Here is a 27,250-nt window from a genome sequence, read left to right as displayed (position 1 = left end):
GTATTTTTTTTTATAACCAGTTACAAACGTTCCCACCTTAAACACCCACCTTATTTTTCCGTAAGAGTGGGCGTGGCTGTGGCCATTTGTAAATTCATTTTATGGCTCTGGCTTCCGGTCTCGTCCGCGTCCAGCTATTTTTAGCTGTAAAAAACAGCTGGTTTTGCTGCTTGATATTGCAAACTGGTGTGTCTCACCATATTATTTCAAAGTATTATCTTAATTATGAACACACTGGGTAATGAACCGGACGTCTCGCCCACATAGGCTTACTTCTGCATTGAAGGATAAGGTGGATAAAGTGGATGAGTCGTTTCTTAGTAAAGAGTGTTCCAGAAACTGAACTACTTAATTTATCCAATTTTATTGTGAACCACTTCACAAGGTATGTTAACTGAAATGTTTTTACTTTTGCTTTGATCGAAAAAGGTGCCTGTGGCAGCCTGGAAACATTAAAAACATGAAATCTGACAACATAAATCTGTGCACCATCCTGAGACATGATGTCAAAATGACACAAAACTGTTTTGTAAACGTCTGAATTTTACCTAAATGAAATTCCCTGCACACTCAAAGTTCTTACATCATTTAAAAATATAGTTTTTCCTCCCACTTTTCTACACAATAAATGAACATGCGGCTGCTACAAAAATGCTTTCCTTTTGTACTCCACAGAAGAAATAGTAAAATACGTTTGAAATAAGATGAAGATAAATAAAAGAGGAAAAAGTGTTTTTGTTTGAATGCTCTGAAATTAAAAATGAATGTTTCTAAGCATCTCCCTATGTCTCTTTTATGATGATCCAACTTTTTCTTCCCATATGGGACTGGCTTCCGGTCTCATCCGCGTCCAGCTATTTTTAGCTGTACGAAACAGCTGGTTTTGCTGCTTGATATTGCAAATTGGTGTGTCTTACCATATTATTTTACTGTATTATCTTAAATATGAACACACTGGTTTGTAGTGCAAACAGTTTTACTGTTTACTGCACATTGTTATTCTTCTCCTTATTTGCTGATGAACCGGAGGGCTTACTTCTGCGTTAAAGAAAAAGTTGGATAAAGAACATTAAGGAAATGAGAATTTCCAAAATAAAACAATACTGTAATGCATTTCAAACTACATCTAAAGTGCTCAGGTTGAGTTTCGCCTCCTGGAATATACAGTACCTACAAAATATATGAATATTCATTCAAATAATGTCTGTAACAGATCAGATGATTAAAATACTGACAATCAAGTTATAGATACGCTAAAACTATAATATTCATCTAAACATGTTAGCCCTAAAATGGTTTATGCACAGAATATATATTCATACATATAAAGTCAACACTGAAATTGCCACTTTTCCCTTTAAAGTCTCTTTGTATCTCTAGTAAAGCCTATTGCCATTGTCCATTCATTAACACATTTGGGCCTTGCATGTTTTAACTGCCCTCAAAAAAGAGGTCTGGAACCACTTAAGTACTGGTTAGTATGTGCATCCCTGTCTTCAATAAGTTTCAGAATGTCCACTCTGCATTGGACCTAAGCAATTTGTCAAATGTGCCCTAAAGTGTCATTCAAACCAGTGTGATCTCCACTTCTTCTCTCTTCTGCACCTGGCCCTGTGCCTGCTGCTTGGGTGGAGGAGGAGCAGCTCGTACCTGTAGAAAACAAAAACACACGTCAGATTTTACAGTTGAGCACCCATCATTGGCATGCAGCTTTAGAAGTGTAGATCTCACAGGTCTCAGGCCCGACCCGCCCTCTCCTGGGGATCTGGGTGATGGGGTGTGGGTGTGACCTGTGGAGGAGAAAACACGTATGAATATGATTCTGACATCTGACATGAGCATAAAACTGATCATAGAACATTAGCCCCAGTGTTGTTTTAGTACCATTGAGATACTGTTGTAATACTGTTAAGATATCTATTGAGATACTATTATTTGATTCATATCTTGAATTAGGTTTTATGTTTATATTTTAAATTTTAATTTGAAAGTTTCAGTAATTTTATAGTGTTTATGTATTTGTATGTCAATATAGTTTACATTCAACTTGATATGTTTTAGTTACTTTAGTACATTAAGTTAAACAATCAAAATGAAAAACATCGCTTTGGCCACTGGCTTGAAATAAAATTTTATTTGAGTTAACGTTTATTTAATTTTGAATAACAAAACATTTATTTATTTGTTTAGTTATAATTTTAAGTACAAAGAATTAATTTATTTTAATTTATTTATTTATTTATTTTTAAACCATTCTTTATAGTTTTAGGTTTAGTTAGCCCTCAGTGTTGCAATTGCAAACTAAAAGTTTTTTACCATTAATTACCATTTTTATCATTAAAATTAGAATTTTTAGTGAAAATACACTACCAGTGAAAAGTTTTAAAATATTATATATTTTTTTTAAATAGGTCTTTTCTGCTCACCTAGCCTGCATTTATTTGATCAAAAGTACAGCAAAAACAGTAACATTTTTCTATTTGAATATATTTCAAATTTATTCCCGTGATTTCAAAGCTGAATTTTTAGCATCATTACACCAGTCACATGATTCTTCAACAATCATTCTAATATTCTGATTTGCTGCTGATAAAACATTTTTTATTATTATTAATAGTGGAGTAGATTTTTTCAGGTTTCTTTGAAAAATAGAACATTCAGAAGAACAGCATTAATCTGAAACTTTGTGAAATCTTTTGTAACGTTATAAATGTCTTTATCATCACTTTTGATCAATTTAAGCACCCTTGCTAAATAAAACTACTCATTTCTATAATTTCTTTTCCGTGTATCTTTCCAGTATAGTGTGTTAAAAAAGCTTTTTATTTGACATAAATGCTGATCTTTGGATCTTTCTATTCATCAAAGAATCCTAAAAAAATTACTCAGCTGTTTCAGACATTGATGATCATTATAATAAATCTTTAACAGCAACTCAGCGCATGATTTCTTAAGGATCATGTGACACTGAAGACTGGAGTAAGGATGCTGAAAATGTAGCTTTGATCACAGGAATAAATTACATTTTAAAATATACTCAAATAGAAAGCAGTTATTTTAAATAGTGCAATTTTGAAATATTTTTTACTGTTTTTTCTCGATTTTTGGATCAAATAAATGCAGGCTTAGTGAGCAGAAGAGACTTCTTTAAAAACATTAAAAATCTTACTGTTCAAAAACTTTTGACTGATAGTGTATATTAAATAAAAGACGTGAAAAATGAATATAAGAAATTTTACTTAAAATAAGTAAAGTTCAAGCAGTAAAATTACAAAAACTAAGACAGTAATTACAAAAATCCAGCTAAATACCAATATTTTAGAAAAATTATTCAAACGATAAAAGCACGTAAAATTACTAAAAGAACAATGGCAGGGCAAAAAGTTCAGGTTGTGAGAAGCTTTGTGGTGCTCTATGTCTTACTGTGGCTCAGAATTTTGGGGGGTTCAGGGGTTTGATAGCCATTTAAACTGCTCAAAGATGGCAGCGGGACGGACTCTGGACTGCTACAGGATGGAAACACAGAGTGTGGACCAGCTGCTTGATCCAAAACTGACACCTGGTGGTAAGAAAAAGCTATTACAAAAATATTTCAGCATTGAACACACACTTTTCTAAACATGAACACAGAAACTTTTTCAGTGTGGACAGTGTTTTTTCCAGTAGTAAGTGTATAAACCTGCATGTTCATGCTTTTGTGTGCTTGTGCACTCTCCGGTCTGCATACATCCTCCACTAATACTGCAGGAAAGACGCCCACTGCGCCGTTGAACTCGCCCTCCCAGAACCCGTCATCTTCTTGGTTGTGTTTGCTGAGAATGCAAATAACAGCTCCCTCGGGGAAAGACAACTCATCCTCTGTCTGAGCTTCATAGGCATACAGAGCCCTGGCCAGATTTACGGCTGTGCAAAAGAAGAAGAGGATAGAAAATATAGAGTTTTACTTTTTCAATTATCTTAAAGGCATAGTTCACCCAAAAATGAAAATTTGATGTGTGTCTGCTTACCCTCAGGGCATCCAAGATGTAGGTGACTTTGTTTCCTCAGAACAAAGATTTTAAACGAAAACCGGTGCAGTCTGCCAGCCAAATAATATGAGTGGATGGGCACCAAACCTTTAAAAGTAAACAAAAACATCCACAGACAAATCCAAATTACACCCTGCGACTCGTGACAATACATTGATGTCCTAAGACACGAAACGATCGGTTTTTGCGAGAAACTGAACAGTATTTATATAATTTTTTACCTTTGATACACAGCCACGTCCATCTGTCATGAGCACGAGCTTGTCATCCGGATCGTTACATGTGCACGCACTTCTGGCGTAGTATACGCAAACGCCGTAAGGGGAAATCAGTGAAAAGTCCCGGATGAGTTTGCGCAAGCAAACGTAATCTTTTAGCTTTAAATCGGTTCGAACAATCAGGATACGCGCAAGTAATTACCATTTTGAATAGCCGCTATACCCACAATCTCTGTGCTCTGTGTAAACAATGAGTGTTGTATACATGCGACAGATCGCTTCCGGCGTTTGCATATTCTACACCAGAGCGCGTACACATGTCACGAGCCGGATGCTAAGCTCGTGCTCATGACAGTTGGACATTGCTGTGTATCAAAGGTAAAAAATGATATAAATACTGTTCAGTTTCTCACAAAAATCGATCGTTTCGTGTCTTAGGACATCAATGTATCGTCACGAGCTGCAGGGTGTAATTTGGATTTGTCTGTACATGTTTTTGTTTACTTTTAAAGGTTTGGTGCCCATCCACTCATATTATTTGGCTGACAGCCTGCACCGATTTTAGTTAAAAATCTTTGTTTGTGTAGGTGACAAAGTCACCTACATCTTGGATGCCCTGGGGGTAAGCAGATACACATCAAATTTTCATTTTTGGGTGAACTATCCCTTTAAGCATTCTAGATATAATACTATAAAATAGTATACTATAAATGGTGGTCTTACCACTGCCATGAGTGTTCGGGCTGCCCTGGGTGAGTGTCTCTATTTCTGCCTCATGTTCTGCAGAAGTGCTGGAGGTGTGTGATTGAGAGTCCATGCTGGAGAAAGACTGGAGCATCCTCAGTAAAGAGCTGGAGGTCGGAAGCTGCAAGTATTTCTCTGGCACATATCCCACCTGCCCTGCTCTGTTCCTAGCCTGAAAAACAAACTTGTTCAATAAATGGCAACATCATAATTGGCATCTAGTTTAGCGGTTTTCAAACTAGGGTTCTTCAAACCTTACAGCAGTGTTGCCAAGTCTGTGGTTTTCCCACGGAATTAGGCTACTTTAACACTGTTGCCGTGGGTTGAAGCGACCCCAATAATGTGACATTTACCAAGGAAACCACGCCAAAACACGTATTTTACACCACGGAGCGCGTTTTGGGCTTGTTTTGTGTAGAAATTGGGTGGGTTTTGTTGTGAAAACCTGGCAACCCTGCCTTACGGGCCCTAACAGTATGTAAAAGGGTCAGTGGAAACTTAAGAGATATAAAAAACACAAAATGTATTTTACCTTAAAATAAGTAAATATTATCTTAAAATAATAAATTTTTCCAAATATTTCAATATTTTTTTTATAAGATTAAATGAATAAATGCTAATTATAACATAAATGCTAATTATATTTATAAATATACACTTTGTTTCAAAAGTTTGGGATCTGAATGATTTTTAATTCTCATATATTAAAAATACAGAAAAAACTGTGATATTGTTAAATATTATTGTAATTTAAAATACCGGTTTTCTATTTTAATGTACTTAATTTAAAATATAATTTATTCCTGTGCTGCAAAGTTGAATTTTCAGCATCATTACTCCAGTCTTCAGTGTCACATGATCCTTCAGAAATCGTTTTAATATGCTGATTTATTATTAATATTGAAGACGGTTGTGATGCTTCATCTTTTTTTGGAACCTTCATTTTTTTACAATTTTTTGATGAATCTTTATATTTTAAGGAATGAGTGAGGCAAAAGGATCATTTGAAATTTCAAAAACACCTTTGAAACACAGTTAAAAGGGTGTGCGTGTACCTTAACCCAGTCCTCCATGTCTCCATCATCAATAAGCTCTAGTATTTCCTGTTCCTGGATGGTGAGCTCATCAGGCTGGGATGCCTGTGGAAATAAAGCACAGGAAATGATATCACAAATGGATGAATTGAGCCCTGAAAGACAACAGGCAACGACAGACAAGACAGACGAGACCACACTAGGTGTGTACCTGATATGAGTACAGCACAGAGCAGGTGAGAGGGTAGTTCCTGTGAGTGCTGGAGGGACTAGAACTGCTGTCGTCCAACGTCTCTGTGTCCTCATCATCTTCTCTGTCAAAATCTACAGAGTGCTTTTTAGAAAGCATGATTAGATTGAGTTACAGGGGTCTATGTGAATATGGCTTTCAGTGTATAAGATTCAAGCTTACAGAGAATGATGCATCATGGGTATTGAGGGCTGCCCATCTCTCGTTCTCCAGTTCCTCCATCACTTGGTTCATGGCACTCTTTAGCCAAATGTCTACAGCCACACCAACATCTCTGAGGAGGTTCAAACGCGCCTCTGCCTTCAGTTTCACCGTCTACACGAAGAATGGACTTATCATCTACCAACTTCCTATTTTATTACACATTGTTTATGTACTGTTCCAACAACATCTAATACAAGAAAGGGTACTATTTCAAACTTTATTGGACTGAATGTGCAGCTTCAGTTTAATGTATTCAGTGTTTCGGGTAGTCGATAGCCAAGGTTTTTTTTTTGGTACTTTAGCCTACTTTCTGTGTAATAATGAACACATTTATTTCAGTGAACAAATAAGTCCAAAACTCTCAATTTCAACATTTGGAACGCAACCATCTTTTTCTTTTTTCAGAAATTCTTGTGTTTTTAAATTTTTCTGATAATCAAATGACGGCATTAAACATTTATTTAGTTTTAATCAAATGAAAATTAAACCCTTTCATTTTTTGGCAAACAGAGGTTTACTGTTAAGATTAATAGCTACATTAAAAAAGAAAAATTGTGAGAATATTCAGTTAAAAAGTTTTAAGAATAATTTAGTATTTTTCTACAACTGATATAATATATAGACCAGGGGTCCCCAAACTTTTTTCTGAACGGGCCACATAATTTTCTTTTCTTTAATGGGGGGACGGGTCGGTTTATAAAAGAAAATTCCATGGGCCAGACTGACTACTATTATTATTATTATTATTTTATTATGATTTTACCTGTATTTATTATATCTTTTAATGCTAGCATAGTTGGTAACACTTTATAATAACTATCCGTTATAACTAGTTAATAGATCATTAATAAACTGTTAGTTAATGGGTTATAAATGACTTGTTAAATAGCAGTTAATAGTTTGTTAATTATTTATAACTGTGCCTTATAGATAGCCAGTAGATAGCTTACAAGCTGTTAGTTAACAAGTTATAAATGACTTATTAACTGTATTTTAATGATTTATAACTATACCTAATAAATTAGTAATAGATCATGAACAAGCTGTTAGTAAATTACTTACTAAAGATTTGTTAAGTATCAGTTAATAGTTTATATATGTTATTGGGACGTTATTCTAAAGTTGTAACTATTCTTCATTTATTAACTGTTAGTAAATGAGGAATAGTTGCAACTTTAGAATAACGTCCCACTAACATACATAAGCTAATAACGACCACTTAACTAATACATTAACTCACACTTTACAGATCAGTTGTTCATAGTTTAACCACCTACTAATAAAAGTGAAACATGGTAGAACAGCAAATGGATCGCCGCTGGTTCACTCAGTATAGAGGGTCCAAGGTGTGATAAAACATCTTCATATCAATAATGCCAATGGCTAGATTTTTATTTATTTTGTTTTCATGTTTAGCACAAAAAGTGCCCAAACCTCAGAAAAGCCTATGGGTGGAACAACGTTGAGGTACAAAAATTGTGTATTTTAAATATCACATCAAATTTCTGTAGCTTGAACTTGTTCCATCCATTTGCTGTTCTACAAAGTACAAAGTCACTGGTATTAGTAGATGGTTAACTATGAACAACTGATCTGTAAAGTGTGAGTTAATGTATTAGTTAAGTGTTAGTTATTAGCTTATGTATGTTAGTGGGACGTTATTCTAAAGTTGCAACTATTCCTCATTTACTAACAGTTAATAAATGAAGAATAGTTGCAACTTTAGAATAACGTCCCAATAACATATATAAACTATTAAATGATACTTAACAAGTCTTTAGTAAGTAATTTACTAACAGCTTGTTCATGATCTACTACGAATTTATTAGGTATAGTTATAAATCATTAAAATACAGTTAACAAGTCATTTATAACTTGTTAACTAACAGCTTGTAAGCTATCTACTGGCTATCTATAAGGCACAGTTATAAATAATTAACAAACTATTAACTGTTATTTAACAAGTCATTTATTACTCATTAACTAACAGTTTATTAATGGTCTATTAACTAGTTATAACGGATAGTTATTATAAAGTGTTACCGAATAGGGTATTATTTTTATGCACCAGACAGACAAATGATCATTTCTTTTCAAACGATATACAGGTGCATCTCAAATTAAAATGTCATGGAAAGTTCATTTATTTCAGTAATTCAACTCAAATTGTGAAACTTGTGTATTAAATAAATTTAATGCACACAGAGTGAAGTAGTTTAAGTCTTTGGTTCTTTTAATTGTGATGATTTGGCTCACATTTAACAAAAACTCACCAATTCATTTTCTCAACAAATTAGAATATGGTGACATGCCAATCAGCTAATCAACTCAAAAGACAAAGGTGCAAAGGTTTCCTGAGCCGTCAAAATGGTCTCTCAGTTTGGTTCACTAGGCTACACATTCCTGGGGAAGACTGCTGATCTGACAGTTGTCCAGCAGACAATCAAAAAGGGTAAGCCACAAACATTGATTGCCAAAGAAGCTGGCTGTTCACAGAGTGCTGTATCCAAGCATGTTAACACAAAGTTGAGTGGAAGGAAAAAGTGTGGAAGAAAAAGATGCACAACCAACCGAGAGAACCGCAGCCTTGACAGGCTTGTCAAGCAAAACTGATTCAAGAATTTGGGTGAACTTCACAAGGAATGGACTGAGGCTGGGGTCAAGGCATCAAGAGCCACCACACACAGACATGTCAAGGAATTTGGCTACAGTTGTTGTATTCCTCTTGTTAAGCCACTCCTGAACATGGGCTAAGGAGAAGAAGAAATGGACTGTTGCAGTGATCCAAAGTCCTCTTTTCAGATGAGAGCAAGTTTTGTATTTTATTTGGAAATCAAGGTCCTAAGTCTGGAGGAAGGGTGGAGAAGCTCAAAGCTCAAGTTGCTTGAAGTCCAGTAGTTAAGTTTAAGAAGTTAAGTTTCCACAGTCTGTGATGATTTGGGGTGCAATGTCATCTGCTGGTGTTGGTCCACTGTGTTTTTTGAATCACACGTCAAATTGACTTTTCAACTGGTTCTCAGCTGAAAAACTTTGGGTAACTGGGAGATGAGTGAAGTCTTGCTTTTGCATTTGTACCACAAGCAGTGCTAGTTTCACCTCAAATGCTATTGAGTCATTTTGTCATCACTCTGATTTTTCTAGCTGGCTCGCACATCACCTGTTCGATCACGGTGACACATTACGTTGAATGTACCATTCTGTTGGTGAATTTAACAAATAATTAGGCTATGTTAATAACTAAGGGAAAATTTTAGTTTGAAAGCCAACCTTTATTATCAAATACTGACATGATATAAGTAAAACATATTTAAAATTACATTTTCAAAATATGTCTCTGGCATTGTTTAGAGGGCCGGTCCAAATGTGGGGGCCGGCTGCATTCGGCCCCCGGGCCTTAGTTTGGGGACCCCTGATATAGACTATACTGATATTAATTTCTATATATTTTAAATAATTTAATTGTTTTATTTAAATTTGCCAGAAATAGGAATATATAAACACCTACATTATACTGTACAAAAGTAATACAAGACTAATATAGTTCTGCCACATAATAAACCAAACCTTTATTTTGACAGGCTGGCGTGAAGTTTCTGTGTGTATACAGTATGATATGATGCTAGTTTTCTCAAATGAAACGGTAAACTTTACATGAAGCGACACTCACAGCAGCTCTGGAGATTGAGTTTATCTGACGCAAAGGCCGAAAATTACTGGGAGCGTAACGTGTGCTTCAGTATTTGTGTAGTAAAGAAAACCACGTCTCCGCCACCCTAATATAATGGCAGGGGAGACACTGGTATTAGTTCACTTCCAGAATGAAAATTACCTGATAATTTACTCACCCCATGTCATCCAAGATGTTCATGTCTTATTTCTTTTTGACTGAAGAAAACAAGGGTTTTTGAGGAAAACATTCCAGGATTTTTTCTCCATATGTGGACTTATGTGGACATATGTGATCCAAATTGCAGTTTCATCCCAGCCAAGGAAGGTTTTATTTAGAAAAAAGATCTGTAATTTTCTTTAAAAAATACAAATTTATATACTTTTTAACCACAAATGCTCATCTTGCACTAGCTCTGCGATGCACATACGTATCTTTACGTATTAACTTCAAAATCGTCCAACATCGTTGGTTTACCTTTTTTTTGTAAAGGGCGTTTGACTTTGTTTGCATGTTCAAGATCAAGCTAGTGCAAGATGAACATTTGTGGTTGTATTTTTCTTATCAAATTGATAGTTTCACTAGATACAACCCTTATTCCTCGGCTAGGATCATGTAGAGGCCTTTGAAGCTGCGTTTAAACTTCAAATTGGACCTTCAACCCACTGGCTCCCATTGAAGTCCATTATATTGAGGAAAAATCCTGGAATGTTTTCCTCAAAAACCTTCATTTCTTTTCGACTGAAGAAAGAAAGACATGAACATCTTGGATGACATGGGGCTGAGTAAATTTTGGAACTGAACTAATCCTTTAAGGAGTAGTGACCAGCAGAGGGCCACAAAGTTTTTTTCCCAAAAATGATTACAACAACCGATATACAAACACAAATAAACACTTATCACCTCTGATTTCCGAATGCATTCTCTTGCATCGTCCATTTTCAGTTCCAGCTCATTGTTATTCTGGTCCTGTTGATGTGACTCTTCATACTCCGAAAGAGTCTAAAAAGACATCACACAACTTTCATACTGTACATTATAATGCCGTAATGCAAAATTTTTAAATCATACAATCTAATTTAAATCAAAAATGGCTTATTTTTGGATTCTGATTCATACAATAGCACAGTCAGGTAAAAAAAAAACTGTGAAACCATCAGAATCCTAAAACAAACTGATACAGATTTTTGGTCAAACCACACAGCCGTATAATCTTAGAATATATAATATGTATCTTAATAATGGTCATTTATCACCCAGAAATTTAATATTAGTGCAACTGTAATATATAGGACCCCTTACCCGCTGCGTGAGGATGATGTTCTTGTGTTCTCTGGCCACACGTGTGGACCATTTCCTTGCTTCCTTATTCAGACTGTGTTCTTCAGCCGTGCCACTCTCCTTCAGCAGTTCCTTGACCTAAAGAGATCAGGACAGAGAGTTGAATAATACACAACACAGACCCTATTTCAAACCTTGATAGCTTCTCAGTGCACATGTGTACACTAAACTCACAGCATAACTTGGAAGAACATCAATCTCCCAAAATCAAATCTTTGTGCAACAACACTGTCAATATGTACTGACATAATATTTTAAGTGTTTTAACTCTTATTGGACTTGGCTGGGAGTGATAAAACACAAAACTCTGCATGCAAATACTAATGATTAAACAACCAATAAATTCTAAATTTCTAATAATATACAGCATTTATTATTTTTAAAACTTTATATTTTAGGGACAGGGAATGGGAGGTGTATGTGAGGGGTGCAAGAGGTGGGGCAGGTTCACTGGTTCACTTCTCAATGCCCTCTTTTCACAGGCCGTGTTGCTTCCTGCCTGCACTGACGCCCAGTTTTCCCTGGTCTTTCCGCCCCACTAGCGCTGAGGGCTGCATCTCTAATGTTTTCTTTAGGAACAGGCTAATGCTTGTTTGACTCACAAACAAAAAGAGGGTTAGCGAACAAACGGGCCACTATGCTGGCGTGGTAAGGGGGGAGATGGCATACCATCAGCAGGGGGCGCTATTGCATATTTGAAAAATAGTTGAACTGTCATGGAAGAACACATTTGGCCTTCATTACAGCACTTTTCCTGTTTGTCAGACTGATTAGTAAACAAATAAGAACATTATAACAAGATTTTAAGTGACATTACAAGTGGAAGAGAAGTTTTTGGTTGAGATTATGTAATGAACTTTCATTTAAAACACTGAATTCACTATAATTGTAAAATCCGGTAAAATCCTCTTGGTCAAGAAAAGCGACTATTAGATGATGTAGAAGTACAAATTATTGTTAGTTGTTGTTAGTACAAATCAAATCTTACTGTAAAATATTACTTACATTAGCATTATCATTTATAATATTTTTTTGAATTTCGTTATAGCTTTAGATTAGATAATACAACAATTAATTTTATATGAATTATTTTATATTAATTTTAACATCAGCCATTTAGACAAAATATATTTTGGATTAGATGATACAATAATTAATTTTATTAATTTATTATTTCCAATAAAATAATATTATATTACTTTATATTTATTTTAATATCAGCCATTTATCAACCAGAATTTTAATATTGGTGCAACCCTAATGCATAGTGTGAGTTAAATGAAAGTATAAATAAATTATGAAATAATAAATAAATATAAAAATAAATATAAGAAATATACAAATATTTTTACTCTCAAAAATTTGTCTAGTAAATGGAGAAGTTTTGCATCCCCTTTTTGTGTGACGTTTAGTATGTTCTTGAGTTGAAAGCAACATACCGAATCATTTTCACAGGGCTGATACCGAAAGGGGACGGCTTTCTGAAACACTGAGTTGTCCTGAATGAATATCTGTTGGTGAATATCCTGTGTCACCTATAGAGGGGCCAAACACACATGGACAATAAATTTATGTAAACTACTTGCCTAATGTCAAGATGTCATATTTACAATAGCACAGCTAACATAATTATCACCTGGAGGAACGACAGACCATCAGAACAGGTAATTCATGAATAGTATGTGTGTGTGTGTGTGTGTGTGTGTGTGTTGTAACTTGATGCTAGACTAGAGACATTAAACCTGAGTCCCACAGACTGAATGGAAACACTGTGAGAATCATCGAATTACAACAACACATGACTTCAAACAGACCTAATGACACAACATAAAGGTTGTTACTACTGAAATTCTGTCAGTTCTCTTCAAATGTAAACATTTTTAATAACTAAGTCATTTTGTATTTCTAATTTAAAAAAATTTTATGTTTCACCCAGTTATTGCCGACTTGAAACATCAGTACATCTCAAAAAGCTTGTCTTCTCTACCATAACAAAGATTTCATTCCTAAACTACTGCAAACTCTCTAAAGCAGGTACATTTCTCTCTTTAAGGTCAGTATTAACTGCTTGAGCTGGGATTTGATCCAATAATCCTCTAGTGGCAGATCATATTACCTGCTCTACATTCGGCCACTGTGGTTCATGTGTGTTTTTCCACAGCAGTGTATATTTAAGTGTGTGTGTGTGTGTGTGTGTGTGTGTGTGTGTGTGTGTGTGTGTGTGTGTGTGTGTGTAACTCACCCCACTGGACGTCTCCAGCAGGCACTGAAAAGTGTCCTGAATGCTTTGAGACGTCTCTAGCTCCGTCTGACACAGTGAAATGAGAAAACTCTGTACGTGGTCGTAGAAACTGCCATCTAGAACCTGGACTCAAAAACAGAAAACAATAGTTTTATTTTTAGTCAGGCTTTTTGTTTGTGATGGAAGTAATTATAAAATAAAATACAAATTTTTTCCCCACATACACTACCAGTCAAAAGTTTTTGAACAGTAAGATTTTTTATGTTTTTTAAAGAAGTCTTTTCTGCTCACCAAGTCTGCATTTATTTGATCCAAAGTACAGCAAAAACAGTAAAATTCAGAAATATTTTTACTGTTTAAAATAACAGTTTTCTATTTGAATATATTTTCAAATGTAATTTATTCCTGCGATTTCAAAGCTGAATTTTTAGCATCATTACTCCAGTCACATGATCCTTCAGAAATCATTCTAATCTGATTTGCTGCCCAAAAAAACATTATTATTATTATTATTATGTTGAAAATGGCCGAGTAGAATTTTTTTGATGAATATTTTATAATTTCATTCTCATTTTCATCTGAAATACTAGCTTTGATCACAGAAATAAATTACTAAATAAATAAATTTTAAAATATATTCAAATACAAAGCATTTTTTTATTATTTGTAATAGTAAATATATTTCACAATATTACTGCGTTTGCTGTTTTTTGTTTAAAAAAATGCAGGCTTGGTGAGCAGAAGAGAATTCTTTAAAAAACATAAAAAATCTTACTGTTCAAAAACTTTTGACTGGTAGTATGTATATATACTACAGTCTTTGAATGTCACACGACTCCTCAGAAAACATTCTAATATGCTGATTTGATGCTAAAGAAACATTTTTTATTATTATCAAAGTTAAAAACAGTTGTGCTTTGAAGATTATTTTAAATAAAAAAGATAAGATAAAACTAAACGAGATCTGGCCTTACCCTTATGCAGCTGATCAGATCTGTCTCATAATAGCGGCCCTGATGAGCGTTAGTGGCTGACAATGTGAGCAGGTAATCATTCCTTGCTTGTGTGGCTTTGGACTTCCATTCATTCTTCTTGGCTTTCAGCTGAAATTAACAGAAAATGTTCACGTGTGCACTTGTCACCTTGATTTGTAAGCAAATTTGACAAGATCACATACTGTAGTTAAATAATGTTAAATAATTAAACGATCATATCCTAAAAAAAACTTTTTTTTAATTTTTTTATTCACTTATAAAATAAAAATATAATAAACTATATATAAACCTAAAGTTTTTTTAATTTTTAAAATGTGACCCTGGACCACAAAACCAGTCATAAGGTTAAATTTTACAAAACTGAGATGTATACATCATATGAAAGCTCAATAAATAAGCTTTCTATTGATGTATGGTTTGTTAAGATAGGACAATATTTGTCCGAGATACATCTATTTGAAAATCTGGAATCTGAGGGTGCAAAAAAAATCAAAATACTGAGAAAATCACCTTTAAAGTTGTCCAAATTAGGTTCTTAACAATGCATATTACTAATCAAAAATTACATTTTGATATATTTACAGTAGGAATTTTACAAAAAATCTTCATGGAACATGATCTTTAATTAATTTCCTAATGATTTTTGGCATAAAATAAAAATCAAAAATTTGGACCCATGCAATGTATTTTTGGCTATTGCTACAAATATACCCCAGCGACTTAAGTTTTTGTGGTCCAGGGTCACAAATATTATTTTGGCTTAATTTTTAAATTACAATTTTCCACTTTTTTCTCACCCTCTCTTTTTAATTAAAAAATAATTTATTATTTGATATTATGTCAAATAAAAAATAAATATTCAATAATAAAATTCTATAATATTTAGTCCAAACAAATAAAACACAAAAGACTAAAAAATTGAAAAAAAGAATGAATACTACAAATGAATCACATTTTAATGTGCCATATGACAAATGTATAGTCATTTTGGAATGTGCTAAAGATAGCATTTATCAGCGTTATTAAATCATTAGTATTTTTAAATTAACTCTGGGTGAGTGTTAGATGGTAATCTAAATGTAAAAATAGAAAGATGAGTATGCACTATTAAAAATACAATCTCAACCAATGAACCAACATGGTACAGACATACTGTTCATCGTACCTTCACACTCGCCCTCTTCAAACTGGAGCGTGACTGAAACAGACTGAGCTTTGACCTTATATTGCACGATCCAACAGGAATAAGAGAAAATACCAGAGGAAAAGAAACAAGAGTAAGGAGAAACAGCAAATCAGCATTTAAAACTGAAAAACATGATAACCCTCTGCCCTGTTCTTGTGTACAGCTGATGCCACTTCCTTCACATGTGACAGGTCAGCGAACGTACTTGGCCTCCATATCAGCTTTCTCTCTCACGGTCTGCGCTGTTTGTTCCGCCTCCTGGTAGGTCTTCCTGCTCTTCTCCAGGTCTCTGATCGTGACCTGCAGATCGGCCTGAGCTCTTGCCAGCTGTTCGCAACACTGAGAGAGGACAGATGAATAAACACTTTCATGACTGGCCGCTGTTAAGCTTTAGAGCAGAGTATCTGTTGATGCACTTACCTTCTTCAGTTGCAGGTCTTTCTGTGCTCTGAACGTCTTCACAGGATCTGAGATCTGGCTCCTGTAGTTTTCACATCCGTTGATACGAGACTGGCTCACTTTCATCACACCCTCCAAGTAAGATCTCCATACAGCCCAAGCATTTCTGCTTGATGATGAACACAAATAGACAATCATATATGTGACCTTGGACCACAAAACCTCTTAAGTATCACAGGTATATTTTTCTTTTATGCCAAAAATCATTAGGATATTAAGTAAAGATCACGTTCCATGAAGATATTTTGTACATTTCTTACCGTATATATATCAAAACTTAATTTTTGATTAGTAATATGCATTACTAAGAACTTCATTTGGACAACTTTAAAGGCGATTTTCTCAATATTTCTCAAAATTCCAGATTTTCAAATAGTTGTATCTCGGCCTAATATTGTACTTTCCTACCAAACCAAACCATACATCAATGGAAAGCTTATTTATGCAGCTTTCAGATGATGTATAAATTTCAATTTCAAAGAATATATGCTCTTTCTTTGCTCTTCTTATCTCTTCTATTACCTGGAGTCTCTCTGGTCTTCTGATGGGGCTCCAGACCACTCTCGCTTCAAGTACTGTGATGCAAGCTTATGCAGAGCCTACGAAAGCAAGCCACATTTATTTATATAGCACTTCATACAATACAGATGGACAAAATAACAGTGCGTAATCCATCATAGGTTGTTTGCACATGACGTCGTTGCTGTGGTGAGAAATGAAGCTGGAGGGCAGGAAATGATTTTTGCGTTGTTTATGGATGCTCAAATCGGTCAAACCAAGAAACCACAAGGAGCCTTTATCATGTATGAAAAGGCAAGTAATTGACTGAAATGGGCAGGAAAAAGTGTCTTGTAAACCTCCGTCTGTGGTCAGGAGGAGAGTCGGATAATGCTTGTGTATGCGAATGGTTAAGAAAAGATATAAAACTATGTTAAGATATTAATAAAGAAATATATAAACAGATACAGGTTGAGACAGTGAGAATTCTCTCAGTGTATATATATATAAATATATTTGTAGTTTCGAGAGCTTCATTGATTATAACGGATTAGTGACTATATGGAAGCGCTATTTGCTTGTTTTCTAGGCTATAATCAGTTCTGAATTTAAATAAAAGTCACTTTATGTGCGTGACTGAAAAAGCAGAACGGATGAGATAGCGGAAAGTCTGTACTGTACTGGTTTACACACTATTACAAGAGAAAGGTATAAACAGAAAATCACAACATATGTTAGATGTGATCCTTATGAAGAGGAGTGATTTTTCAACTAAATTGAAATCGGGGCAGTTGATATAATCTAAGCAACTAAGCCTGATTGCAAACTATTTCGAAAGTGATTCCCAAATTTATATGAAGGACGCAGGATATATATCTCTACTGAAACTGAAACTGCTGTAGAGGGTTTTTGGCTATTGGTCCTGTTAGCAGCACATAAAGCAAAACTTTTTCAAATTTTGAATTGATTATAGCCTTTTCCTCCTTATGAACAGCAAATTTTCATACATGATACGAAATGAAATTTGTCGGTTTGACCGATTTCCATAAACAACTCAAAACATAGGCATTTTGACTGATTCCTATAGAGAAAAATCACTTCCTGCCCTCCAGCTGCATTTCGCACGTCATCAGAATCAGGTGATCGCAAACAACCTATAATGCTTCTTCCAGTAAAAAAAGTTCATTCACTGTTGTCCTCTCACATCAAAATTCACCAACACATTTATTCAGAACTGTTTTCGCTCGTAAATGGTGCTTGATCATCGACCAAGATGGCGGCGCGTACACATCGCGAGGCTCAGTGTCTCTCCAGTTTCTGCAAATTTGCAGTATTTTACTTGCTCATCTCGGGTCTGTTCGTACAGAACAGTCGTGCCTTTACATCGTACACCCGACAGGAGCTTTTGGATATTGGTTTGTACATTCCCGACAGTTTTATCAGTAATCTTCGACTCGTCCCTGAGATCACCAGAACACCTACGGCTGCGCACTCTACCCGGCCGGGCGGAAGTGCTCGAAGGCGGCGACGCGACCGTAAACAAAGACGGGGGAAGCGTGGAGGACTTAGAGCTAAGCTAAAGCTAACACCACACCGGCTCTCTTTACCCAGCATTTTCCTCGCTAATGTACGGTCGCTGGTGAACAAAACACAGCAAGAGACTTTTGAACTGCAATGTCATGATCTTCACTGAAACATGGCTAAACAGCGATGTATCGGACAGTGCTATTGCTCTAACTGAGCTTCACACATTCCGGGCAGACAGAACGGCAGATGACTCCGGTAAGACCAGAGGCGGAGGATTGTGCATTTATGTTAACAAAGCTTGGTGCACGAACTCTGTTACTATTGGGAGACACTGCTCAGCTAACCTAGAGTTTCTCATGGTTAAGTGTAGACCGTTTTATCTGCCGGGGGAGTTCACCTCCACCATAATAACAGCTGCTTACATTCCTCCTGACGCTGATGCCAAGCTTGCTATGAATGAACTTCATGCGGCCATCAGCAAACAACAAACTGCTCACCCGGAGGCTGCATTTATTGTTGCGGGGGATTTTAATCACTCAAACTTAAAGACAGTCCTCCCCAAATTCCATCAAAACATTTTCTGCCACACCAGAGGAAATAAAACTTTAGACCATGTATACACAAACATGGCTGAAGCCTATACTGCGACCCCCCCTCCCCCACTTGGGACAATCAGACCACCTTTCTTTGTTCCTCACCCCCAAATACTCATCCCTCATCAACCGTGTGAAGCCATCAGTGAAGACCATCAAAGTGTGGCCAGCGGGGGTAGACTTCACACTCCAGGACAGGTTTCTACACACAGACTGGAGTATGTTTGCTTCTCAGGCCACCTGTGGCTCTCACACGGACATTGACAGCTACACTTCCTCTGTTCTGGATTACATTAATACTACCATAGACAGTGTTACAACCCAGAAACAGATCACCACATACCCAAATCAGAAACCATGGATGAACAAGGAAGTGCATCTCCTGCTGAAAGCACGCAACACTGCCTTTAGATCAGGTGATGCACAGGCCTACAGCACTTCCAGGGCAAATCTGAAGAGGGGCATCAAAAAGGCCAAGCACTGCTACAAACTTAAGCTAGAGGAGCACTTTTCTAATTCTGACCCTCGACGCATGTGGCAGGGCATTCAGGCCATCAGTGACTACAAACCCAGCCACTCCACCCCCACAGCCACCGATGTCTTCGTCCTGAACGAGCTTAATGACTTTTATGCTCGCTTTGAGAGAGACAATATAGACACTGCCACCAAAATCACTCCCTCAACCGACCACTCACCCATCACACTTGCCTCTTCAGACGTCTACACCGAGTCGGATCAATGCGCGCAAGGCTGCTGGACCAGACGGCATCCCTGGCCGCGTACTGAGGGCATGTGCAGAGCAGCTCGCTGGGGTATTCACAGACATTTTTAACATGTCCCTTGCCCAAGCAACTGTACCCACATGTCTTAAATCCACCTCCATTGTGCCAGTGCCGAAACACTCCAACCCAACATGCCTGAACGACTACCGCCCTGTAGAACTCACACCCATCATTATGAAGTGCTTCGAGCGGCTGGTCCTCTCACACCTCAAGGGCTCCCTCCAATCCACAATGGACCCACACCAGTTTGCCTACCGTGGCAATAGGAGCACAGATGATGCAGTCTCCATAGCGCTGCACTCTGTCCTCACACACCTGGACAATACAAACACTTATGCACGAATGCTGTTTGTTGATTTCAGCTCAGCATTCAACACTGTCAGACCATCTAAGTTAATCACTAAACTTAGAGACCTGGACGTTAACACCTCACTTTGCAACTGGGTTATGGATTTTCTGACTGACAGACCTCAGCATGTTAGATCAGGTCACATCTTTTCCACTACCGTCACACTGAACACTGGTGTACCACAGGGCTGCGTGCTGAGCCCCTTTCTCTACTCCCTCTTCACCCACGACTGCAGGCCTGTGTATGGATCTAACACCATCATCAAGTTTGCAGACGACACTACGGTGATCGGTCTCATCAGCAACAACGATGAGACTGCCTACAGGGAAGAGATTCAGCACCTGGCCACGTGGTGCACAGACAATAATCTGCTCCTTAACACCACCAAGACCAAGGAGCTCATTGTGGACTTCAGGAAGGGAAGAAGAGGCTCACATGATCCCATCCACATCAATGGGATGACTGTTGAGTCTGTTTCATCCTTTAAGTTCCTGGGGACCCACATTTCAGAGGACCTATCCTGGACTACCAACACCTCCAGCCTGGTCAAGAAGGCTCACCAGTGCCTCTTCTTCTTGAGAACACTTAAGAAGAACCAGCTGTCCTCAGCCATCCTGGTGAACTTCTATCGCTGCACGATAGAAAGCATCCTTACGAACTGTGTCACAGTCTGGTACGGAAGCTGCTCTGTTGTGGAGCGTGAAGAGATTCAGCACCTGGCCACGTGGTGCACAGACAATAATCTGCTCCTTAACACCACCAAGACCAAGGAGCTCATTGTGGACTTCAGGAAGGGAAGAAGAGGCTCACATGATCCCATCCACATCAATGGGATGACTGTTGAGTCTGTTTCATCCTTTAAGTTCCTGGGGACCCACATTTCAGAGGACCTATCCTGGACTACCAACACCTCCAGCCTGGTCAAGAAGGCTCACCAGTGCCTCTTCTTCTTGAGAACACTTAAGAAGAACCAGCTGTCCTCAGCCATCCTGGTGAACTTCTATCGCTGCACGATAGAAAGCATCCTTACGAACTGTGTCACAGTCTGGTACGGAAGCTGCTCTGTTGTGGAGCGTAAGGCACTGCAGCTGGTGGTGAAAACTGCCCAACGCATCATAGGGACTCCACTCCCATCCATTGAGGACATTCAGAAGAAACACTGTTTGCGTCGAGCACGCAGTATTCTTAAGGATTCCTCTCACCCCGCCCACAAACTGTTTTCTCTCCTGCCTTTCGGCAGGCGCTTCAGATGCCCAAAGACTAGAAGCAGCAGACTGAGGAACAGCTTCTTTCCCAGAGCTGTCTCCTTATTGAACTCTGCCCCCCACTGACACCTTTGCCCCCCCACCCCACACACCCATACAGTCTCCCCATTACCATTGCACTACTTAATCTGTTGCACTACACTGTACATATCCATTTGTAAATGCACATTTCCATTGCACATATACATTTTGTAAATTTTTTATATGTATCTATACATTTGTAAAGTATTATTTGGTAATTCCTGCTTTAGTAATCAGCTACCTGTATATTATGTTCGTATCAATCTGCAATACCTGATTATAGTTAACAACAACCTGCATACTATGCTCCTCTATTTGTACATTCTACTTGTTAATAGCGCCTGTAAATTATGTCCACAATACTTTCATCTGTAAATAATTTCCATAGTTTCTCCCTGTACATATCTCCCATTAGTGCACTTATAATTTATAAATTATACCTATATCCTGCACTTGCTGCTTATTGCACTCCTGGTTAGACCTAAACTGCATTTCGTTGCCTTGTACTTGTACATGTGTAATGACAATAAAGTTGAATCTAATCTAATCTAATCTAATCTAATCTGTGCATATTTCCCTCCTGATTCAGACAAGATGCCATATTAAGGATAGAGGACTCGTATTTTGTTGGAAGCGATGGTTTAAAAACATCTTGATGGATTTTGTTTCTTACAAACAAACAGATTTTTAATTAACAAGATGTTAATTAATGGACTGGAGCTCTCATTCTGATGGCACCCATTCACAGCAGAGGATCCATTGGTGAGCAAGTGATGCAACCATAAATTTGTCCAAATATGTTCATCTTGGATGGCCCGAGGATGAGTAAATTTTCCTATTCCTTCAACATAATCGTATTAAACATTTCTGAAAGTTTAGATTCAGAGCTTCCGAGTAGCATAAAAATTCCACTTCAAGCGTCGCCACAAAATAAAACAGATGCCTGAGAGAAGTTGTTTCTCTTTTTATCCCATCACTTAGGATCAGTGCAAATGTGGAAAACATGGAGGACAACTTTCAGTCTGTAAAAGTGAAACCCACATGGGTATTTCTGCCTGTCTGCTTGAAACTTAAATGCCAGACAGCGGTACAAACTGCGCCAACGTGTAGATTTACAAGTGAGTAAGCAACTGGCTGCTTTTGAAACAGAAGAAAGGAGAAAACAGCACTCACTTTCCATCCTCATGTCAAGTAAATGTCACTGTATTGGACTGATCTCAAATACAGTCACAAACAATTTTAGTAAAATATCAGAGGGAAAAGAACTTAAACCAGAAACTGAGAAATAACCAAGCTAGCACAAAGTTCCTTTCAGTGTTTCACCATTACTTTCTTAAAAGTAAAGGTTCTTTATTAGCATTGATAGTTCCACGATGAACCTTTAACATCTATGGATTTCACAAAAGGAACCAAAAATGGCTCGGCTGTGAAAACCCCCTTTGGGAACTTTTATTAAGAATGTACTGATGATAATTCCAACAATGTTTAGTTAAACTTCAACAAACTGAAATGACTAAATCGTAATAAGTTCCACAAAGGACAGAGAATGACCAGCATTTTCTCAAAGCAGAGAGGATTTGCTTTCTGGCCCTCAGACTACAATTTGGCACTGTCAACCCAGTCCTATGAGCTGCCAGCTCTGAAGAGTCGACTCAGGAAGAGACTCTGAGGAAGAGAGAGATTCCTGTCTTCATGAGCCAATCAGCATGCAGCAGCCCTGCAGGTGCACAAGCTTCAGATCCAACAGAAAAGAACCTCTCACTCACACACATACTGAGAGTCATTCAGACAGCTGGGCTCTCCATTCACCAAGTGATCACACGGATCTTAAAGTATCTCGATGAAGGCATTCAGCATGTCAGGGTGTAAATATATAATTCATTTGGGGCTTAGTCTGTTTATGTAATATACATCATTCTCTTGCTGACTGCTGACTGAGGCTGCATTTATTTGATCAAAATGCAGTACAAACAAATAACTGAATTTTCAGGAACCATTACTCCAGTCATCAGTGTCACATTGGTTCTCTGAAATTTGAATTGAATTTGAATTTGAAAGTGTTTCTTGATTTGCTGCTCTTATTATTATCAATGTAAAAAACAGCTGTGCTGCCTATTACTTTGTGGATATCATGATACATATATCTTTTCAGGATTCTTTGAATAGAATGTTCAGAAGAACAGCATTTATTTGAAATAGAAATCTTCTGTAACATCCTCAGTGTCTTTACTGTCACTTTTGATCAACTTCTTTGCTGAATGGATGTACACTACCAGTCAAAAGTTTTTGAACGGTAATTCTAAAAAGTCTCTTCTGCTCACCAAGCCTGCATTTATTTAATACAAAGTACAGCGAAAACAGTAAAATTTATAAATATTTTTACTATTTAAAATAGCTGTGTTCTATTTGAATATATTTTCAAATGTAATTTATTCCTGTGATTTCAAAGCTACATTTTCTGCATTAATACTGAATACGGTTTTTAGTGTCACATTTCCTTCAGAAATCATTCTAATATGCTGATTTGCTGTTCAAGAAACATTTAAAAGGTATTATTATTATAAATATTTAAAACAGTTGAGGACATTTTTTCAGGATTCTCTGATGAATAGAAAGATCCAAAGATCAGAACATTATACCATTCAAAAGCTGAGAAATGATAGAAATTAATACTTTTATTTAGCAAGGATGCTTTAAATTGATCAAAAGTGATGAAAAAGACATTTATAATATTACAAAACATTTCTATTTCAGATAAATGCTGTTCTTCTAAACTTTCTATTCATCAAAGAAACCTAAAAAAAATGACTGTTTTTAACATAATAATAATAATAGTAGTAAATGTTTTTTAAGCAGTAAATCAGAATATAAGAATGGTTTCTGAAGGATCATGTGACTGGAGTAATGATGTTAAAATTCAGCTTTTAAAACAAAGGAATAAATTACATTTTAAAATATATTCAAACAAAAAAGTTATTTCAAATAGTAAAAAATATTTCTGATTGTGACTGTTTTTGCTGTACTTCGGACCAAATAATGCAGGCTTGGTACAACAACATTAAAAATCTTACTGTTCAAAAACTTTCAAAAGTTCAAAATATTCAGAAGTTATTTATCCAAAATCTCAGTTTTGTAGTTTTAAGGCAAAAATGGGTGAAAATGTACATCCTAATGCACCATACATATGAAATCATATTTATAAAGTGACATAGCATTGAGATATCCATAGACATCAATCATAATGCAGTCTGTCATTGGACTGATGTCATGTGGATCTTCTCAGCAACGCATTCGAAAGAGACAAAATTCGACCCAGAATGCAACTGGTAAAAATTCATGAAACCAACCACCTGCAGGTCATTAAAAACCACAGTTTTTTCCACTGAGTCACTAAATCTACCTCTCAACAAAAACCAACTAATTCACACATAAAATGTCAGGGATCAGTGGAAGACGCATAACATCTGTTCATCATTATTAATACATTTGTTCATTATTCAGACCGTAAAATCTTTAAAACATTTGTTTAATTAAACAAAAACATGCTTTAGATTATAAAGTCATGTAATTAAATATGATGGCCACAACTCACCTGTGAGTAATCTTTTTCTATTAGTGCTTTCTTCTGGCTGTAAGTCCTGAGGATTGAACACACACACGGTCAAGCAGTTCAGCACTAATATATGAACAGAAAGTCAAAAAATAACTTGACAGGTATTTTACAAGCAGTGTAAAATGCAAATCAAACTCGACCTCAGATCTTCCAGGAAGTCCAAGTCTGTCTGGTGTTTGAGCTGGAGCCTGTTCAGCTGCTCTGTGTGAGTGTGTTTCACCTCTTGTGTAACTTTTACCTGCAACACACACAATGACAATCTCTGGAGAACCAAGTCTGACCTAAATCACACCAAGCTGAAAGAGGAACCCGTGTCTGGCATACTCAAGTCAATGGAGACAGATGCTGAAACTCGTAAACATAAACATTATGTAGTATGTATGGTACACACATTACATAATGTGTGTGCGTGTGCGTGTGTGTGTGTGTGTGTGTGTGTGTGTGTGTGTGTGTGTGTGTAGTATTAAGATTTGCATTTATCCAAATTAATAGATACCTAACCCACAATAAAAGGTTGATTAAAGAATGGTTAGACAGCTGGACAATATCTATGCATATCTATCTATCTATCTATCTATCTATCTATCTATCTGTCTGTCTGTCTGTCTGTCTGTCTGTCTATCTATCTAGTCAAACAAAGAGATAAGAAAGCAAGCAAACAAACACATATACTGACATGACAACAAAATATTGTAAAAATTGGGATCAATTAAAGAAACAGGTCGACTCACCTTTCTTGGAGGAGGCTGCATCGTCTAGGTCTGGATATACAGGACAAAACTCTTAGAAATTCACCCCGTGAAACCCAAATACATCTGCGGGACGGAGAAATGCAGTGCAGAATAATCTTATTAGGTGTAAGAAAGGAAAAAAAGACCACTGAAATACTTCCAGACCCCTCCGTTGAGCCGCTCACGTAAAAACTCAGCTGTGAAGTGAAGCGAACTCTTATGAGAACTTGTCAGTGGAACTGAATTAAGAAGAACAGCGCCCTCCAGTGTACGCGTTTGTGACAATATGTGTGTACCGTATGTGTTGTTGTTAATGAATGTGTTATTATTTATATATGTGATACATGTTTCCTTTAGAATATGAGGCTAAATGTATACAGACTAGCGTGCAGTATTTAAGTGTGTGTACAAAGATAAATGAGAACAATCTCCCGTTTACAGTTTCAGACTCTTACTTTGCCGCTCTCATTCGACAAATATTTGCAGTGACGATTATAAAATTTTGTCCACTGTAACTTAATTAAATTATTAAATCTTATCTTTATCATAAGGTAATCACAGGGTTGTAAAAAGCCAAAGCCCCTGCGTCATATGTAGTTAGTTTGATGAGGCCATCTAGTGTTGGGCGTAGGGGAGCGCGGACGGGGCATATTGTAACATTTCACTTCCGTTCTTTTGAGGTAAATAACGAAAAACGTATACACTATAATTATAAAACAAAGCGACATATTTGTACTAGACACGTGTGAAATTAATGTGGATAAAAGAACTCCACAAACTGAGAAATTCAAAAAGTGGCCTGAGCTCACCTATGTAAAAATAAAGTGGACACCTCAATTTTGCAAATAATTTACTTAGTCTTTTATTTATACCATTAATAATAATTATTTTTGTTGCAGTTTATGGTCATACATTGGAATAAATACATTTCTAAAAGTATACACTCTGAAAAAAATATGGTTAAAAACAAACCAGCACTGGGTGAAATATGGACAAACCTGGCGATTGGGTTGTTTTGACCCAGCAGTTGGGTTAAATGTTTAACCCATCCTTCTGGGTAGTTTTATTTAACTCAAATGTTGCTTAAATATACTACAATACTGTATCTCTTGCTTAAAATGAGCCCAAATAGCTTGGAAATCAACATTTATTAATCATTTAAAAAAATAACATTCATTAGTAAGTTAAATAAACAATATATATATATAAAAAATTATTGCTTTTTAATAAATGTTCACCTTTTGATTATTTCTAATGCCTCACTCTAAAAAATGCTGGGTTAAAAACAACCCAGCACTTGGTGAAATATGGACAAACTCATCGATTGGGTTGTTTTGACCCAGCAGTTGGGTTAAATGTTTAACCCATCCTCTTGGGTAGTTTTATTTAACTCAAATATTGCTTAAAAATTACTATATTTCTTGCTTAAAAATGAACCCAAATAACTTGGAAATCTACATTTATTATACATTTGAAAAATGAACATTTATTAATAAGCTAAAT

General features: G+C 36.5%; 1 protein-coding gene across 1 annotated transcript; it reads right to left on the bottom strand.

Annotated features, from left to right (window-relative positions):
• Window positions 1–345: 345 nt before the first annotated feature.
• Window positions 346–25,919, bottom strand: LOC141299491 (F-BAR and double SH3 domains protein 2). Its single transcript, XM_073829847.1, has 20 exons — window positions 25,748–25,919; window positions 25,157–25,254; window positions 24,996–25,041; window positions 16,891–16,967; window positions 16,330–16,474; window positions 16,115–16,248; window positions 15,889–15,943; window positions 14,703–14,831; window positions 13,729–13,851; window positions 12,926–13,021; window positions 11,448–11,564; window positions 11,049–11,147; window positions 6,437–6,589; window positions 6,236–6,358; window positions 6,046–6,129; window positions 4,970–5,162; window positions 3,680–3,903; window positions 3,424–3,559; window positions 1,732–1,790; window positions 346–1,650 (listed from the first exon to the last, which is right to left on the bottom strand). Exons 1-20 carry the CDS (start codon window positions 25,766–25,768, stop codon window positions 1,567–1,569), a joined length of 2,196 nt encoding a protein of 731 aa, XP_073685948.1. The 5' UTR covers window positions 25,769–25,919; the 3' UTR covers window positions 346–1,566.
• Between the last annotated feature and the right edge of the window lie 1,331 nt (window positions 25,920–27,250).

The sequence above is a fragment of the Garra rufa genome, chromosome 23 (genome assembly GCF_049309525.1).
Source record: "Garra rufa chromosome 23, GarRuf1.0, whole genome shotgun sequence".
NCBI classification, from domain to species: Eukaryota; Metazoa; Chordata; class Actinopteri; order Cypriniformes; family Cyprinidae; genus Garra; species Garra rufa.
This window is presented reverse-complemented; position numbering and strand designations above follow the sequence as displayed.

What these genes read in the sequence shown, in the direction of transcription:
- LOC141299491 (XM_073829847.1), bottom strand. Translation starts at nt 25,768, where the DNA reads ATGCAGCCTCCTCCAAGAAAG. An exon ending in TAGAAAAAGATTACTCACAG is followed by an intron (nt 16,968 to 24,995) that starts GTGAGTTGTGGC and finishes TTGCTTTCGTAG; the next exon opens with GCTCTGCATAAGCTTGCATC. An exon ending in CCCATGATGCATCATTCTCT is followed by an intron (nt 6,359 to 6,436) that starts GTAAGCTTGAAT and finishes CTTTCTAAAAAG; the next exon opens with CACTCTGTAGATTTTGACAG.